The sequence below is a fragment of the Pan troglodytes genome, chromosome 1 (genome assembly GCF_028858775.2).
Source record: "Pan troglodytes isolate AG18354 chromosome 1, NHGRI_mPanTro3-v2.0_pri, whole genome shotgun sequence".
Classification (NCBI taxonomy): domain Eukaryota; kingdom Metazoa; phylum Chordata; class Mammalia; order Primates; family Hominidae; genus Pan; species Pan troglodytes.
The window spans coordinates 22,565,745-22,585,046 of NC_072398.2; the positions used below are offsets into that span (position 1 = coordinate 22,565,745).

General features: G+C 47.7%; 1 protein-coding gene across 5 annotated transcripts in view; it reads left to right on the forward strand.

Moving 5' to 3' along the window:
- ITPKB (inositol-trisphosphate 3-kinase B) overlaps positions 1 to 19,302 on the forward strand; it is a 108,246-nt gene that overhangs the window by 13,882 nt on the left and 75,062 nt on the right. Inside the window, exon 3 of one of the 5 annotated variants that reach the window (XM_063791399.1) lies at positions 17,556 to 18,301. The exons of the other annotated variants lie outside the window; for them this stretch is intronic. Coding sequence (XP_063647469.1) covers positions 17,556 to 17,558 — 3 coding nt within the window. The 3' untranslated portion in view covers positions 17,559 to 18,301. Of the gene's footprint in view, positions 1 to 17,555; positions 18,302 to 19,302 lie in introns of those variants that run through there. 5 annotated transcript variants of the gene reach the window in all.

Consider the following 19,302-nt stretch of genomic DNA (forward strand, 5'->3'; position numbering starts at 1 on the left):
AGCAGGCATTTATTTAATACCCTTGTCTGCAGACACCTGTGCTGAGAAGAACGGCTTAACGGATGCTGTCCCTGTCCTTGGGGATCTGCCTTCTAAGACAAAGTTAATGCCAATAGACATATTGGAAATTTGTGAAACTGAAGAACAAGTTGTATGGCCATTGAGCAAGCATGTTCATTAAATATGAGTTAATAAATAATGGGTTGGTGCTGGCATGCACAATGCAGAAAGCTTCAGTACATGTTGTGGAACAGGGAGTAAAGGAATTGGATTTGGGCAACAGCCTCTAGGGAAGGAGTCTGGGGTAAAGGTCTTGAGGAATTTGCTCCCTCTGTTAGAAGTGGTCGATCAAAGAGACTGTTCTGGATCCAGAGACTCACGGAGGCTGGAATGAAAGAGGGCACCCCTGCCCCAGGACTTGATTTGGAGCGTTGGATTCTACACAAATTGATGCTCAGCAGATGCACAGTGCAGAGCCCAGTCAGCTGCACTGTTGCTGTGCTCTCGGGAGGACCCTGATTGACTAGAAGGACATGGTCAGGAGAGCTCAGCAGGGGTTTTTCTGCTTAGTACACGTTATGGAGTCTTAGCTATGGAAGAGCTCTAGGGGGAGGGGAAGAACCCTGAGGTGTAGTCCTGGGTTGAGTCTAAACTCTGTTACTTCCTATCTGTGTGACCCTAGAGAAAACTTTCTGCCCCTCAGTTGCATCATCTGTGAAATGTGACTGATAATACCCACCTTAAGGCTGTGAGCCTTAAACAAGGTAATGTGGGAAATGCCTAGCACAGCGTCTGGACATACTAAATGCTCGATACAATAGCATGGACCTCAGAGGCAGCTGTGGTGTCATTTGTTAGTATTTTATGCCGAACCTGTGACCTCCACCATTCTCTTTGATTGGGTGAGAGTGAATAAGGGTGTCTGAGGCAGTGTTGCCGACTTCTTCCCTTGGAAGAGGAGAAGTCATGGGGTCTGGGAGCTCTTTGACATTGAGGTTTGTAGGAAGTGTGTGCTGGGGGAGGCTTGCTCTGCTGAGCACAGAAGCAAGATGGTCTGCTGGGGAGTGTGGAGCCCGAGCCAGCCAGACCTGAACCCACACCCTCACTCTGTCCTAGACCTTGGCGTGGGCCGAACATCTCTGAGTCTCAGTGTCCTCATCTCTAACATGAGGATAATGAGCCTCTCTCAGGGGCTGCTGTGAAGATGAAAGGAGATAATGCGGCTCAAGTACCGGGTGCAGAACAGGGGTGGAATAGAGGACACCCCTCCACCAGTTGTGAAGAGCGTTTTTAAGTGGATGCCCTAATCGCCTTCACCAATTGGCTCGAGTCACGTTGTCCCAAGTACAGCTAATTGTCGAAGATGATGACAAAACAGGCAGCAGGATTTATTTTTCCAAGGAGGTTCTTTAGTTGCAGGAGAGGCCTCACTTTGTTACTAGGGATTGGAACTTGAAGTTTAAAAAAACAATCCCCTGTATTCAGCTGCCGGCAAGAGGTGTCAGGTTACACACCCTGGGGACCAGCCTCTTTTTATTCGGTTTTGTAGGTGGAAACTGGCTGAGGTCATCCAGACACAAAATGCCCAGCATTTGGGGTGTGAAAGCCTCTGTCCCTTCCCTCCCTTCCCCTTGTTCCTCTGCTTTCTTGGTGCATCTTTTAGAGTCACTGTAGCTCATAAGAGAGCCAATGAAATATATACATATATATCTCTCTATACACACACACCCACACACACGTGTGTGTGTAGAACAACACTACTCTGTATCGGTGTGGCTTTTCTTACCAAGGAGGTCTCTGGACGTGTGTGATTTAATTAGTCTTCGTCTCTTCTCTGTGCCGCATCTGGTGCCAGGCCAGGCACGTGCTTATTAACACAGGCTCTCTCTGAGATTAAGGAGATGTTTTATTTTACTGCACACCCAGTGAGGCCCGTCACGTGTCCATTCACAGGGACTCAGGTCCAGGTGGCTCTGGGGTCTCTGAAGTACACTGTGCGTCACCCTGGCCTCCTCTTGAAGTGAGCCACAGAGAACCTACCCAGGACTTCCCAAGTCACAAGGCCATAGTGTGCCCTTGTCATCTGGGCTGGGATGGTGGAGTGGAAGGAAAAGCCAGTCAGGTGACTGGACGGAGCTGATGAACCCCAAGCACACCAGCTCACTTCCAAGTCCCAGGAGGGCCTACTGGAACCCATGCAGGATCCGGGCTGGATGGCTACAGGTTCCATCTGAGCAGCACGGACTGGCGTCACCACAGCCCTGGGCATCCTGCCTGCCAAACCCTGGTCTCTACTCTGCTACACACAGGATGTGTGAAATGGAACTCTCTCCTTCCTTTCAGCTGTAATGGGTCGGGGGCAGGGGGAGCAGGTAGCCTGCAGGGTTGACCCCTGGGGGTTTGCATCTTTTCTGTCCAGGATGATCTATTCAAGCCTTTTCTAGCCCCAGGACCCATTAGGCATCTGTACAGAGCTTCCAGGCTCTGAATGTGCAGTTTTGAGACGTTGCCCCTTTCTAGACATATGTGTCTCAGGCTCAGCCTGCCCTAACACCTCCCCAAGCCCCAGTTTCTTTCTGCCCTTTGCAGGATGAAGGGACTGATGTCTGGGAGGATTGAAACCACGAAAGGAGCTTGTTAGCATGTGGCAGTGTTGACCTCAGAGGTGGTCTGATGGCGAATGTGCTGGACAGTAACTCCCTTATTGCCCCAACCTGGAAATATACACAGAATGGTAATTAGTTTCGATCTCAGGGTAAAGCCATATGGAGCAGCGTCTGGGATGCTGTTTACCTTGCGGTATTACACTGTACATTAAAAATCAGCTGCTCTCTCCTGAGAGCCGAGCCGTCTCCCGCCTCTGCAGACTGCTGGTTAACCCCGAGAAGCTGAACAGAGCCCTGCAGGTTCTGGGTCCTTCCTGGCATCCTGTCTTTGGCATTTTGAACTGGCCTAGATTTTCTGGTCTGTCACCATTGGCCTCAAATACCACATTCCCAGGGGAAGGCAGGAGAGTCTCCTAGGAGTTGGAGTGGCAAGGAGCCCCAAGGATCCATGTTGTGCTTGAAGGGCGAGTGCCCTGAATGTACCAGGTGGCGGGTTGCTAGGAACCTTGAGCCTGGCCTCTGACTGTAGTTTGGGAACACTGACTTTGCAAAGAAGACTTGAGCAACTTCAGAAAATAGTTTATGGCTGGGTGCGGTGGCTCATGACTATAATCCCAGCACTTTGAGAGGCTGAGGTGGGTGGATTACCTGAGGTCAGGAGTTCGATTCCAGCCTGGCCAACATGGTGAAATCCCGTATCTACTAAAAATACAAAATCAGCTGGGTGTGGTGGTGCGCGCCTGTAATCCCAGCTAATCCTGAGGCTGAGGCAGGAGAATCGCTTGAACCCGGGAGGCAGGAGTTGCAATGAGCCCAGATCGTGCCACTGAACTCCAGCCTGGCCAACATGGTGAAATCCCGTATCTACTAAAAATACAAAATCAGCTGGGTGTGGTGGTGCGCGCCTGTAATCCCAGCTAATCCTGAGGCTGAGGCAGGAAAATCGCTTGAACCCGGGAGGCGGGAGTTGCAATGAGCCCAGATCTTGCCACTGCACTCCAGCCTGGGCCACAAGAACAAAACTCCATCTCAAAAAAAAAAAAAGAAAGAAAAGAAAAGAAAAAAAGGCCAGGTGCGGTGGCTCACGCCTGTAATCCCAGCACTTTGGGAGGCTGAGGCAGGTGGATCACCTGAGGTCAGGAGTTCCAGACCAGCCTGACCAACATGGTGAAAGCCCGTCTCTACTAAATACAAAATATTAGCCAGGCGTGTTGGCATACGCCTGTAATCCCAGCTACTTGGGAGGCTGAGGCAGGAGAATTGCTTGAACCTGGGAGGCAGAGGTTGCAGTGAGCTGAGATTGCACCACTGCACTCCAGCCTGTGCAACAAGAGCGAAACTCCGTCTCAAAAAAAAAAAAGAAAAGAAAATAGTTCAGTATGACCCCATGACCAGATGTCATAAAAGGGAACATAAGTTCCCCATAAAGGTATTTAAAAGTCAGTTGCCCAAAGGATAGGATGGAGGAGTCCTGGGTCATCAATATTTCTTTTATTTCTTTTTTTTTTTTTGAGACAGAGTTTTGTTCTTGTTGCCCAGGCTGGAGTGCAATGGCGAGATCTTGACTCACTGCAACCTCCGCCTCCTGGGTTCAAGCGATTCTCCTGCCTCAGCCTCCCGAGTAGCTGGGATTACAGGCATGTGCCACCACGCCTGGCTAATTTTGTATTTTTTTTTTAGTAGAGACAGGGTTTCTCCATGTTGGTCAGGTTGGGCTCGAACTCCCGACCTCAGGTGATCCACCCGCCTCGGCCTCCCAAAGTGCTGGGATTATAGGCGTGAACCACTGCGCCCGGCCAATATTTTATTTTATTTTTTGAGATGGAGTCTTGATCTGTCGCCCAGGCTGGGGTGCAGTGGCATGATCTCAGCTCATTGCAACCTCTGCTGCCTGGGTTCAAGCGATTCTTCTGCCTCAGCCTCCTGAGTAGCTGGGATTACAGACAGGTGCCACCATGCCTGGCTAATTTTTGTGTTTTTAGTAGAGATGGGGTTTCAGCATCTTGGCCAGGCTGATCTTGAACCGCGTGATCTGCCCGTCTCGGCCTCCCAAAGTGCTGGGATTATAGGCATGAGCCACCACGCCCGGCCGTGCCCGGCCACTATTTCTTTTGAAATTCACTGGGAGTTATAATTTTACTACCAGTTCAATATGAATTAACAGGTGGTGCGGCTGTAAAAAATACTAAACAGTCTTAGGATGCACAATAATAATAAAAATAATAGCAGCAATGATTTCAGAAGTGCCTATTATGTGCCAGGCATGTTCCGTCAAATACTTTATGTAATTTTTGCAGGGCATTCATTATTTTCCTCCTTTTAGAGATGAGGATGAGACATATAAACTGTTAGTCCCAAGCCCACAGCTGATCAATGGCAGGACTGGGATTTTAACTCATCTGAATCTCCCAAGTTCCTACCCTGTCCTCTCTGCCACCCATCAGCTGTCGCCTGGAGAACAGAGGAAGGTGGCTTTGAATTTAGTTCTGGGCCTTGTGCTTTAGGGGGATTGGGGACTAACTGAACTGAATGCAGAGGTGGATGGGTGGAGCAATGGGGGCTCTGAACCACAGCCCTGGGAGGTGGCTGAGGGAATTAGGATTGGTTGTTGCCGTGGAAATACTGGACCCCGGGGGAAAGAGAGTGTGTTCACATAGGTCCCCTGGAGTACCGTTTTAGTCTGGTTAAAAATTTCCTACTTGAGGAGGTGGAACTAAGAGTGGATTCTTTTCCTTATAAATGAATGGGCCTTTGTTTAAAAAAGGGATGTAATAGATGCAACTGCAGCAAAAGTGAGCTCCTGGAGCTGCCTCCTTAGGCTGATGAACTGGAAGAGAACTCTTAACCCTAAAGGGCAGGAAAAGGTTAAAGCTCCTCATTGCTGCAGACATAGCAGGGCAATAAGCCCCTGATAGCAGAAAAGGGGAGCACCCCAAGGCACTCACTCTGTAATCCGGGTCCCCAGGGACTCAGCCTGCCTCCCACAGGGAGAAGGGCAGATCTGCCCACGGAAAGAGGGTTTCAGCAGATACAGAGCATGGATCTGCACGTGTCCAGATGCCTCAGGCCACCCAGAGAGAGCATCGTGGGCCTCTTTGCTGCGTGGGGCTTGCTAGGTACTGCTATACTGTGAAGCACCCAGGCAGCCTGGAGCTGCACGGCCTGCGCATGAGTCCAACAGGTACAAGCTGTTGTGGGCTTATAATGTCAGCACCTAAGTAGGAATTGAATGCAATCAAGTTGAGTTACCTGCCTCCAGGTAAATTAAGTTAAATCCTCATTTAAATTAGGAGACATGGGTGAGGGCCTAAAGGGGCCAGGACACAGAATGCCCAGGCTTTCAATAGGTGATATTCTCAATAGGTGATAGAGGTGGGACTGAAGGGTGTGGCACCTCCCTGGAAAGGAGCACAGCTGCGGTCACCAAGTGAGGCTATGGCCTCCATCGTAAAGGCCATGTGGGGCGGCAAGTGACCGACCACAGGGCACGGTAAGTCAGCAGGGAGCGACCACCAGGATTCCTTACCAAAGTTGGATTCCTCAGTCTCTGCTATGCTACCCTCAGAGATTCAGATTCAATTTTTTGTTTCGTTTTGTCCCGCTCTATTGCCCAGGCTGGAGGGCAGTGGTGTGATCTTGGCTCACTGGAACCTCTGCCTCCTGGGTTCAAGTGATTCTAGTGCCTCAGCCTCCCGAGTAGCTGGGATTACAGGCGTACGCCACCACAACTGGCTACTTTTTTTGTGTTTTTTAGTAGAGACGGGGTTTCACCATGTTGCCCAGGCTGATCTCAAACTCCTGGCCTCTAAGTGATCTGCCTGCCTCGGCCTCCCAAAGTGCTGAGATTACAGGCACGAGCCATCGTGCCGGCCCCCAATTCACTTTTTAGGAGGGGACATCTGTGTCGTTTCCAGGTCTGGCTATTTTGAATAAAGCAGCTGTGAACATTCGTGTACACATTTTTGTGTGATGTAAGCCTTCATTTATTTGTGATAAATGCTCAGGAGTGCAGTTGCTGGGTCGTACAGTAGTTGCACATTCATTTCATTTTTTACGAAACTGCCACACTGCTCTCCAGAGTGGCTTCACCATTTTACATCCCACAGCAGTGTATGAGTGCTGCAGCTTCTCCACATCCTTGCCAGCGTTTTATTTAGTAGCTAAGTAGTTACTTTTATTTTAGCCACTCTGGTAGGTATGCAGGTATGCAAGGCCATCTCATTGTAGGTTCTTTCTGTGTCTTGTTTTGTTTTGTTTTTTTTGAGACAGGGTCTTGTTCTGTAGCTTGCCCGGGTTGGGGTGCAGGGGGCAATCATGGCTCACTGCAGCCCTGACTTCCTAGATTCAAGGGATCCTCCCGCCTTAGCCTCCCAAGTAGCGATTTATAGGACAACAGGTATGCAGCACCATGCCCAGCTAATTTTAAAATTATTTTGTAGAGATGGGGTCTTGCTGTGTCGCCAAGGCTGGTCTCAAGTCTCCTGGCCTCCCAAAGTGCTGAGATTATGGGAGTGAGCCACCACGGCAGCCTTCATTGCAGTTTTAACTTGCTTTTCTCTCTTTTTTTTTTTTTTTGAGAAGAAGTCTTGCTCTGTTGCTCAGGCTGGAGTGCAGTGGTGCAATCTCGGCTCACTGCAAGCTCCGCCTCCTGGTTTCAAGTGATTCTCCTGCCTCAGCCTCCCAAGTAGCTGGGACTACAGGTGCCCACCACCACACCTGGCTAATTTTTGTATTTTTAGTAGAGACGAGGTTTCACTATGTTGGCCAGGCTGGTCTTGAATTTCTGACCTTGTGATCCGCCTGCCTCGGCCTCCCAAAGTGTTGGGGATTACAGGCGTGAGCCACCACGCCCAGCCAACTTGCTTTTCTCTAATGGCTGGCGATGTTAATTTTTTCACTGGCTTATTTACCGTCTCCTTCTGTGGAATGATCTGGCTTAGAAAATGAAAAATTCCACAGAAGTGCTATAAAAACGGGCAGGGTGTCAAAAGCCTTGGCCTCCTGTTTGGGCTTTGCCTCTCAGGGCTTCAGGTGAAGGTGCTTGGTCATCTCTGAGGTCCCTTCCTGCTCCCAGTGTCCTCTGACTCCAGGATAGAGTCATGCCCCTTGGCGGGCAGCCCGGTGGGAGCTGTGGTGTGTAGGAGGCCTGGACGGCGGCCCCTGCCCACATGCCATCACCTCCCAGCCCCGTCTCCACAGGAGCTTACCCAGGCTGACTCACAGGTGCTGTATTATTTAAGGAAAGTTGTTTATTGATTGTTGGGGCCTGGAAATAAAAAGAAAAACAAAGAAGCAGATGCAGAGTGTCTCCTTGCCACCTCCCTCTGGGCGCCTCCGAGATGGTGGCTGAGGACCAGGCCCCACTCTGGGTGAGGCTTCCTTTCCGCCAGTGGTGCTTCCCTTTGTCTCTCTGCAGCCTGGGCCTGTGCTTTGGGTTTAGTTTTGCAACATAGTCATGCTGAAGGTCCCAGAGATGCTTCCCCTTTTTATTGTAATTAAGCCAAAAAAGAAACATGGGGTATGTAATTTAGAACTACTCATAACCACAGCGATGGAAGGAATTTTCTCTTTAAAGCTAGCACTAGATTTCACCTTGCACCCTAGGCCACTTGCCCATGTCCTTGTCATCTTTTAACTCCTGTCTCAGGAGGGGGCAGCAGAAAGTAGTCTTGAGAGTTAATGGGATTGCTACTAGTTTGAGTACCTGCGGGAGGATTTGGTCTCCATCGAGAAACAGGGGAAGATGTCATCTGCTTAAGAAGGTATTTATGGTTGTTTTTCTGCCCGGTGATATACATGAACCCGGTAGTGTGTGAAATAAAGCATCTTAGTCCTCATTTCAGTGAATCAGAAGAAACTAAAAGGCATGGTTGTTTCTCCCTCGATATGATGAAGTCTATATAATATTTGCAAAATCTCCTTTGGTGAATTTGTATAAACAATCTATCACAAAGAAAGTATTGCTTTCTATATGGGCTTAAAGGATTTTTGGAAAATGGGCAGAGGATTTTCCCATGTATTCCCTGAGCCTGGGGAATGGAAATCATCTCGTGGAGACAGATGAACACAGGCTTTCCACCCAGTCCCCGTGGCCCACTAGAATTGTCCAGCATGTTTCAGTGGTTATTTGATTGGGCTCAAGACCAAAGTTGGAACTGAATCAAATGATGGTTTGGTTCAGAATATTTTTCCGTTTTGGTACGTTTTGAAAACCTAGGTTTGATGCTGGTTGCAGTTGTTCAACAGATTTTTTTAAAAAAAACTTTGAGTACAACACACACTGAGGCCTTTTGCGGGTGGAGGTAGGGAAAGCATCAGGATAAATAGCTAATGCATGTGGGACTTAATACCTAGGTGATGGGTTATAGGTGCAGCAAACCACCATGGCACTTGTTTACCTATGTAACAAACCTGCACATCCTGCATATTTATCCTAGAACTTCAAATAAAATAAAAACATTTTAAAAAGAAAATAAAAAGAGAAGATTTTTAGAAAAAAAAAAAAAGAAAAAGATTTTAGAGCCATGGAATCTCTTTTTAGAGTATGGGAAGAACAGAAATACTTTGGGTAGAGCAATTTTTGACAGAAGATGATTTGGGTTTATATGAGATATACAAAACTATTCTTACGCATTTTTACTGCATGCCACAACTTGAGATTTCTTAGTATTTTCCACATCAACCACACTACTTTAAGTCGTCTGATTAGAAGTGTATGAACATGTTATAAGCTCAGAAAATGGCATGTAAAAGCAATAGAGGGCCGGGTGCGGTGGCTCACGCCTGTAGTGCCAGCACTTTGGGAGGCTGAGGTGGGCAGATTGCCTGAGGTCAGGAGTTTGAGACCAGCCTGGCCAACTTGGCAAAACCTCATCTCTACTAAAAATACAAAAATTAGCCGGGCATTATGACGGGCACCTGTAGTCCTAGCTACTCAGGAGGCTAAGGCAAGAGAATCACTTGAACCTGGGAGGCGGAGGTTTCAGTGAGCCGAGATCTTGTCACTGCACTCCAGTCTGAGCGACAGAGCGAGACTTCATCTCAAAAATAAATACATAAAAATAAAAGCAATAGAGTATTACAGTGTGAATCAGGAAATCTTGCACATTTTGAAGGTTTCAAATGACTTGGTTTAATAAAGAAAGAAAACTTGTAATACCTAGAAAATTGACGTTGAATGGGAAAAATAAAACAAAATATTGCTATACAAAAACCTCTTGTTACATTCCTGACTCAATCTGATATTTGTGTTTGGTTTATTTGAATACATAAAATATATTATGGCCATTGGTGAGTAGTTAGTTCATTTTGATTCAAGTTACTTCTCCAGATAGCATCATTGTTATAAAATTTAATTTCCGTGAACTTACATTCTTCCAGGATGGTTGTGTGTGTTGATCTTCTGGTTTCTTAAATCTTCTGGGTCAGAGTTACTATACTTGCATTTGTGCTTCGCAATGAACTAGAATAAATACTTTCTATTAAAACCAGCAGAGGTTTTGCTAAAGAGAATGCACGCACAGGCCTTGTCTTTTTGGTGCAAGGTAGAGGGTTTTATCTACTACCTGCGACTAACTAGCTTTCAGAAAAGAGTGAACTAACGCTTTACCCATGGAGTTCACAAACGTTCATGGTGTACTGGCAGTAGGGATACATGTACAAGCATAGCTTAGTTCCTACCTTCTAGGGATTCGAAGTTTAGTAGAGGAGGCAGATTGTAATACCTAATACCTATTATGCTTTTATTATGTGGTAGGCATTGAAGGAGAAGTTAAGTGACATGTCTAAAATCATAGTAATAGAAGAGTCAGGCTATGAACCAAGATATTCTTAGAGTTTCTCATCGTTGGCATTTAGGGACAGATACTTTTCAGTTGTGTGGGGCTGCTCTGTGTACTGTAGGATGTTTAGCAGTATCTCTGGTCAGTAGCACCTCCCCCCATTTGTGACAACCAGCTGTCTCCAGACATTGCCAAATGTCCCCCATGGGGAGAATCGCCCCTGATTGAAAAGCACTGCTTTAGAGCCTGCTCTTGTGCCCACCACTCTGTACTGTCTTCCCAGATGAGTGAATGCTATGGGAGAGAATAAGCATGTTTACAGTGTGAAGTCCCAATTCCTGCTGACAGCAGAGGACAGATGCCAACACTACCTAGGGTGGTGGAGAAGAGAAATATTCTCAGATATGGTGCCATTGGAGTTGAATTTTGAAGGGATTCACGTAGTCAGAGAAAAAGGAAGACTATCTGGTGTAAAGGGATGTGTGTGCACAAAAGCATGGCAGCAGGAGGAGGCAGGGCAACCTTAAGGATGACAGGTAGTTTTCTATAGATGCTTTAATTTCCTCTTCAGTGCTGTTCTCTTGTTTCCTCTGTTCAAACAGCAAGCCAGGGTCACAGCAGCTCTTCATGTCATTCTTACTTCAAATCAAAGGTGTTGTGTTAGTCAGGATGAGCTAGGTTATGTTGCAGTAACAAACAGCCCCAGAATTGGCAGCAGAAAACAAGAAAGGTTTATTTCCTGCTCATGCCACATACCTGATCTGGGTCAGCTGTGGTCTCATGGTGCTGGTTACTGTACAGAGGGAATGAGAACATGGTGAATCACATACTGACTTGTAAAGCTACATTCCAGACAAGCAACACTTACCACTTCTGCTCACATTTAATTGGCCAGGTAAGTCTGCTGTCCTCACCTAATTTTAAGGGGCCAAGAGAGTAGAGTACTACCATGTGCCCAGGAGAACTAGAAATATTTGGGGACAGCACTCAGGTGTACCATAGATGTCAGAGGCTCATACCTGAAATGTTCAAGCACACACAACTCATTGTCTGCTCTCTGAGAGCCTCCTAGCTTGGCTTTCAAGAAGGGCCCTTTGCCATAGACGGTCAAGATTTTTAAAAATATCAATTATCTGAGTAAGTCAAGGAAAGTCCTTGTGGGACCAGGTCACAAGCCCTCAGTTTTTAGAGTCAGGATGTTGGGGTGGGAGTGATAGAACTGATTGAAGTCAATATAGCCTGGATGTGGTAGATTGTTTTACGTGGAGGGGTAGTTGTTCAGGACACTGATTGTTATCTGAACACCCAGGATGCTTTCTTTGGCTGTCACTGTAGTAAAAAGAACAGTTTTAAAGCCTGAGCCAAGTGTCAAGCAGCAGGAGGGTGTCCTTCGTGAACTCTGAATTTATGGGGCTGAGTCTGAGAGCGAAGAGATGCCAGCAGTAGCGACTGAGAACATTCTGGATGATTTTAGTAAACCCCGAACAAATTCCTTATACACCAAGGAGCATTCTCCATGTTAGAAATTCCTCCAGACCACGACTCTGGCCCTGGCCCTGGGGTGAGGAGATAGGGTGCCTGGCCGTAGTGGATCTAAAACGGGATGACACCGGAAACCTGTGGGGAGGACGCCGTCCTTGTCGCCCCTTGACAGAGGGGGCACCGAGGCCTTAGAGAAACAAAAATAAAAATAGCAATTGTTTGCCACTTCCCTCCCCAATAAAGTGTTCTCTCCAAACCTGGTTTCCACTCTATTTCTGAACTGTTTCGCCCCATGGTGTGTAGGAAGCCAGGGTAAATGTGGGAGTGGGAGGAAGGGGACACAGGCAGCAACTCAAAGGAAGGCAGAATTAGTAGCCGTCTGGGAACCGGGGGCGGGGGCATTCTAGAAATGCGAAGAGGTCGAATAGCCAGCTGGGTCCGGAGTCTCCTCACCTCTGGTGTCTTAGCGGAGCATTTGTGTGTATGTATGTGTGTGTATATGTGTGTATATGTATTTGCGCATATGCACGTGTGTATGTGTGTGTGCATGCATGTGTGTATATGGGTAAGTGTGCAGTGTGTGTTTACGTGCATGCATGCATGTATGGGTGTAGATTTGTGGGTGTGTAGATAAGTGTGGGTGTGCACATGCGTACACCCACTGGAGGGGTGCGATGGAAGTTGTGTGCAGCTGCGTGAGCATTACTGACCATTCTGTGGTTTGCTGATAGCTGCTTAATCTGGGTTGTGTGTTTCCTCCCTCCCCAAGCAGACACTCAGGGTGCTCCGTGATGCACCGGGATGCTAATATTTTCACACCTGCAATCTGTATTGTTCTTTTCTCCTTCGGAGAGCAATATTGCCCTTCTGGTGCTTAAGCAGGAAACACAGGACCAGATAATTTAAGAGGAGCCTTAATGCTCAGGGCCAGAACAGACAGACGGGCCTGAACGAGGTCACAGGCCGTCCAGGGAGTGCAGGGCTAGGGCAATGCCAGCCCACTTCCTCCCAGCCGAGCGCTCCCTTCACGGTGACCACCTTCCCTTCAACGCCTTTGTTTCCCGGCTGTAAAATGGGCATGTTGCATACAGCTATGTAGGAAATGTTTGCAAGTGCCCAGGCTCTGGGAACTTGAGTAAAGAAGGCCCTTTGTCAGTGGCGCACACAGCCTCGGCTTTCTTCACCTTGTCAGTTGTCCATTCAGTTGGAGTAGCTATGAACACCCACTTACCCTTCACGTATCCTAGGATCAGGACTGTGCCTGCAGTGACCACGAAGGCTGGGGAGCCAGATGGCTATGGACCTCACAAGGGCCTGCCAGTTCCCGGGAAGGGGGTCTGGGCTGCCAGGACGGGGGGCAGCAGCAGGACTCAGAGAGAGGGGTTGCCTCGCAGTGAGCCCTGCCCATCTCTAGTGCGGTGGGAAGGTGGTTTAAACCCTGCCCTTACCCCATGCTCTGAGGTCTCCGGAAGACACAGGTGCTATATATAAAACTAAGACTATTATCTCACTCTTGCTAAGTTTCCACCCTCGCGGCTTACTGTACACCACCGGAGAGAACATTTCCTGAAGCCCTTCTCCCGGAGCTCTGAGGCCAGGGTGAGGGACGCCTTCTGAGAGAGAAAACCTTCCCCGCAGGGAGGCCTTTTGCAGAACATGGAGGAGAATAAAAATGTCCAGGCAAATGCCCAACCTCACCCTAGTGAGCTTCCCACTAGCTGAGCTGGGGACCAACATGGTACCAGCCTACAGGGAAGCCCCTCATCTTCCCCCTTTTGCCTTTTAACATGGAGTCTCTGGGTCAGGGATGGACGTGGTGGTGAGGGATGCTAAGTATGAGCAGACACCCTAGTGGGTTCAGCTCAAACTCCAGAGGGGATGGGGATGGGCAACACTCCTGAGGAACTTCTGTGCAGCACTCGTCATCGCCAGGACAAATGATGGGAGGTCCAGGTTGGGAGGTTTCCATTTAAGCGTTGGTTCCTTGCAATTTCCCTGGGTAGTTTTTTCAAACAACCCAAGATTGTCATTTTCGGTTGGATGATCCCCATTGTTTGGGACTGTCCAGCACACTGAAGGTCACTGAGCATCTGGGCATCTGGGCCTTGGAGCACTATTTGCCATTGTGCAACATACACAACACACGCACACACACACACACTCTCTCTCTCTCTCTCTCTCTCTCTCTCTCTCTCTTTCAAAACACCCTCTAGGGCTGGAGGCAGGTACTGCATCTGGTTAGGAACCACTGCAAGGAATTATTTACCTTGGCAACGTCTCAAGAGGATATCGAACTGGAGTCAAAGGATTTTGGGGAGGTGGAGTAGGAAGGAGGTAGAGGATGTTAGGCTGAGAAATGTCCTGTCAGCTTGGACATGGTGTTGGCCAAATTTTTTTAAGTGAAGAAGTTTCATTTTTTTTGTCCTATTTATGAGCACCCAATTGACTGAGCACCCTCAGTTAATTGGAGAATCTTGTGCATTTTGTTTGGCTTTGTTTTCATTCTTTCTTAATAAGAATGTCTTAATAAGATGTCTCTTAATAAGCACTATTACCTGTGGGGCCGGCTTCATGAATGCAGTTGCACAGGCCGCATGCTCAGAAGGGCCCTGCTTTTGGGGTTCAATGCCTGGCCATTGCTGCCTTGAAATTCATAGTAATTCTTTGAGTTGGTGTTTTGTAAGTGAAGTCCAGTGGGACAATGAAGCATGAATTCCCTGGGCTCCAGCCCCACCTGGCTTCCTCCTCCCCACCCCTGGCAACTACTGACTCTTCTGATCCCATCAGGGGCCTGGGTGAAGGTTCAGGGAGGGATAGGGTTGGCGTCACTGGTGTCCCAAGGTAGGGTGTGGTGGCCATCCCTACCCCAGGCTGGCAGGGCCAAAAAGTGGGCAACTGCATGAGAATCCAGCTCACTCCAGATCCAAATACCAAGCGTGTCCCAGCACAAGTGTGCAATCACTTTGGGTCTGCCCAGGCAGGTGTGTGGGAAGAGGGGACCTCTCTGCTCCTGGCCCAGCACCTGGTAGAGGAAGGCAGTAGACACTTAAGAGTGGCCAGAGTCAAGGGGCGGGATCCCAGCGTCTTGTGAGACTCTGCACTCATTAAACAGCAAATAAGAAACACTGTATCAAGTTGAGAGAAATCCTGCAGAAGAAAGGAAGGAAACGGTTTATTTTAGTACCGTTTATGGCACTTTTTTCCTGCTTTTTGAACAAGGGCGCTGCATTTTTACTTTGCACTGGGCCCTGAAACTTACGTTGCTGGCCCCTACTTGCTTACTACATTGCTATCTGCAATTTGTTTATTTTCTGTCTCCCGTTTCTAAAAAGAAATAACTAGTTAAAAGGGCTCACCATGAACACAGGTGCTTCCATTTGTTTCCCCCTTTCTGTTCTTCTGAGGGACATGATCACCAGCCAATCACCAGCTGCCCCACCCCAGACTTCTTTTCCAATGCTACCTGTTAGCACGGCACCTTCTGAAGGAGGCCGTGAGTCAGGGGAGAGGAGACAGGGGCAGGGAAGACAGATTTATCTGTCACTGGGATGTGGCTGAATTTTTTGGTGGGTGGGTTGTGAATCTTCCCATTGGGGAGTGATTTCTTCCCAGGTAGTTATGAGCTAGTGCTGGCCCCAGGCAGGATGCTGTCAGGATACTAGACAGGGAACCATAAAGCAAGGTTGCAAGAAATGAGGCTCTGCTCTCATCAGCAAGCTTTACTAAGGGACTCTTTTCAAGCAGGGAGATAGTGCTGCACCAAACAAGTTAAGCACTGTCCTTGGGCAGGAGTATCATGCCGTAAGACATGGCCCAAGGGAGAATGACAGTGAGGAAACCTAATTGCAGGTCAGGTGGGCCTGTAGACAGGGACAGGTGAGGGCTAGGCCCTGTCCACTGCCGCTTCTCACCGTTGGTCCCCAGTCATGGAAGTTTCATATTTAGACAAAGGAGGGTCAGGGAAGTATCACGTCTTCTGCTTTACCTAGGAAGTTCTTGTTTTGGGGAAGTTGGATGTCAGGAGCCACTGTGCCTGCCTCTACCCTAGTCCCCTTCACAGCCTGCTGCATAGTTTCCAAGTGTCCCAGGACCGCAGTGACACCCACTGCACCCATACATTTTAAGTGTTAGCCACTTCTTGTCTGTTACTATAAAATGCACATCAGACATTCCTAGACCCATCGGAGACCTGGAGAGGCCAGACACTGGACATCCTCCTACCACTGGGCCAGACACACCCACGGCAGCCCAAACAGGCAGCCCAGGGCAGGGGAGGCCATCTCTGTTTCTGGATGTTCCTAGCCTGGTGCCTCGCCAGGGAGGGGGTGCAGCCAGAATAAAGGCATGAGACATACTCATGCTAAAAAGTCACTCGTTGTTTATCTAAAATCCAAACGTAACTGGGCATCCTGTACTTTTTCTGGCAGCTCTAACCCAGAGGGCAGTTTTGTCACAGGCTTTGTGAAATGGGTGAATCCAGAAAGGAGACAGCTCGTGGCCCAGAGGCCTCTGGAGGTCCCCTACTGAGGGGCCAGACGTCTGGGGCTCTGCTGCCCACTGCTGCCACCTGCTTGCTGTACCATCTGGAGTTGTTCTGAGGCCTGGTGTAGCTCGTGTTCACCAGTGTCTTCTTCCGTCTCCCTTAGGCTCTCCCCCAGAATGGAATACAGTGAGGGGCCTGGCAGAATACTGGCCTAGGGCAGCATGGCCTGCCAGGCCTCCATCAGAAAGCTGCTCAGGCTCGCTGCCTCACGAGTTAAGATGCTGTCAGCTGCAAGTATCAGAAAACTGCAACCCAGTAGAGTTGAACAACAAAGAAAACACATTCTTTCACCTTGATCAGTAAGTCCCAGCACAGGCAGTTCCAGCATTGGCTAATTCATCAGCATAGCAGAGTTACTGAAAGACCTGTGTCCTCTGCATCTCTCTGCCCTGTCTCACAACGTGTTGACTCATCTTTCCTCGTGGTTGCCAGATGGGTGCTACAAGGCCTCGTGTCCTGTGTGGACATGATAATATCCCTTGGAGGAAAAAGAGGGGATGGCTCTTCATGGTGTCTAAGGCCGAGACATCTTTTTCAGAAGGCTCCCAGCAGATATCCCCTGTGTCTCATTGACCAGAATGTCTCGAGTTACTCGTGCCTAAGTCAGCCTCTGGCATGGGAGTGGCTTATAACAATTAGTACTGACTCTGGGAGTAGCTCCAAAGAGCATACATTTGGGTGGGTCTCAGTTAGGTCCCTTGAGCTGTTATTCTACCAACGGTTTGAGGCAGGTTTGATTTATTTTTTGTTCTTTTTGGTTTTTAACAAAAACTTAAACATTACAGAGAAAGAAGCTAATGATAACCATGACTAAATAATGATAACCACGACTAAATGAATGATTTAACTCATTCTAGGTATTTACAATCGTTGTAAATCCAATTTGGTCTTTGATCAATTGCCTAATTTTGTTTTACATAATTGCAATCTGATTGTACTAGTTTTATCTTTTATTGTTTTAACGTCATTTCATACAGTAATGAACTGTGTGGTCTGATTTCTGAGTGTGAACTTTCAGCTACTACATCATTTACATCATCTTACTCCTACCTTTGGTGGGTAGTTTCCATATTTTGTTGCAGTTATTGCCATATGCAGCCACGAGTATTTTTGTTAAAATGACCTCTTTTCTTCTCCCTTTAGTGACTTCCTTGGGAAGTGTTCCCCTCAGTGGTACTGCTGGGGCAACGTCCAATACCAAGAATGATGTATAGCATATTTCATCTTCCTACACTACTCTCTGGAAAGACTGAGCCAATTACGGGGTCCTGTGCAAAGTCTAAGTGCTGCAGTTTCCTTAGGACCATTGGGTTTTGTTTGTAGTTTGATATTGTCTTACTGTCCCTTAAAGTTGTAATTTGTAATTCTTTAGTTTTCAAGAGGGACTCTACATGTTTCCTTGTGATGATGGCCTTTAGTTACTCATGTGTACACTGCCTATTTATCCCCATTGAGCCACCACTGCCCGAACATGTTGATGGCATTTTTTATATAGTAAGCTGTCAGTTACTTAATGTACAAATATTCTTCCATTCCATGTTTTTCTCTTAAAATTTTACTTTATTGGCCAGGCGCAGTGGCTCACATCTGTAATCCCAGCACTTTAGGAGGCCAAGGCGGGTGGATCACCTGAGGTCAAGAGATTGAGACCAGCCTGGCCAACATGGTGAAACCCTGTCTCTACTAAAAAATACAAAAATTAGCCAGGTGTAGTGGCGGGCACCTGTAATCCCAGCTACTTGGGCGGCTGAGGCAGGAGAATTGCTTGAACCTGAGAGGCGGAGGTTGCGGTGAGCCGAGATAGCACCACTGCACTCCAGCCTGGGCGAAAGAGCTAAACTCCATCTCAAAAAAAATAAAAAATAAAAAATAATTGTACTTTATTTGGCAATAGTGTTTTTATTCTGAATTATTCTACTAGGTCCCTTTTTTTCCTTGTGAAATTGTTCTTAATTGCGCTGGCCTGGAAATAGAGCCCATATGGTACTGGAGGGTGATGGTTTTTCATAATTTTTCTTATGCAACCACCCTTAGTGATGAGTCCCTAGAGGATTGAACTGTGCCTCATTCTGTGGACTGGACTTTCTGGAAACCCCTTTTTGACCCCCCAGGAAGCAATTTGGCTGAGAGCTGATGCCTGGATGCTAGCCAGCTGGCTGCTGGCCATATCCAGCCACCCCAGTCCCCTGGCCATCTGTACACCTCGGCAACAGAGTGGCGACTGACACACCCAGGCCCAGAAAGCCAGACAGACTGGCGGCTGGAAACTTCATGGAATCCTTGTAATTAGAAATGGAAAAGACCTGTTAGCTCGAGTGGTATCCTCCTCCTCCTCCCACAGGCCCCAACCAGCTTTAGAAGGTGACATATAATTTGCCCTGTCACCTGGAGCACTCAACTGAATTTTCTGGGTCTTATCTGTGAAATCCAAGAGCTGGACCAAATCAGTGTTTTTTAACCCCTTTTGGGTCTTATGCCATTTTGGAAAGTGCTAGAAAGCCACACACCCTCTTTCCAGAGAGAGGCACATTTCACAGGCCATGTTGCCCTTTCAGGACATTGATAACAAGAAGCCTGTCTAGATCATAGCCCACAGTCTTCAGGTTTGGAACCCAAAGACTTGTTGATCTCTGAAGTCCCTTTCAGCTCAGAAAACCCACATTCTAGAAAGTTTTCTGTCAAGGACCCTAGGTATGGAAATGGGTAAAAGGGAGTCTCTTGTACTTAACTTGGAGGAAACCACTGTCCAGCCCAATGGGTTTCACTATCAAGTATTTTTATTATTTTATCATTTATTATTTTCCAGGATTGAGTTCGATTTGTGGTACCACGTTCTTTCCCATCATCTTAATCTTTCTAAGTTTCGTACTGCCTTTGATTTAAACAATTG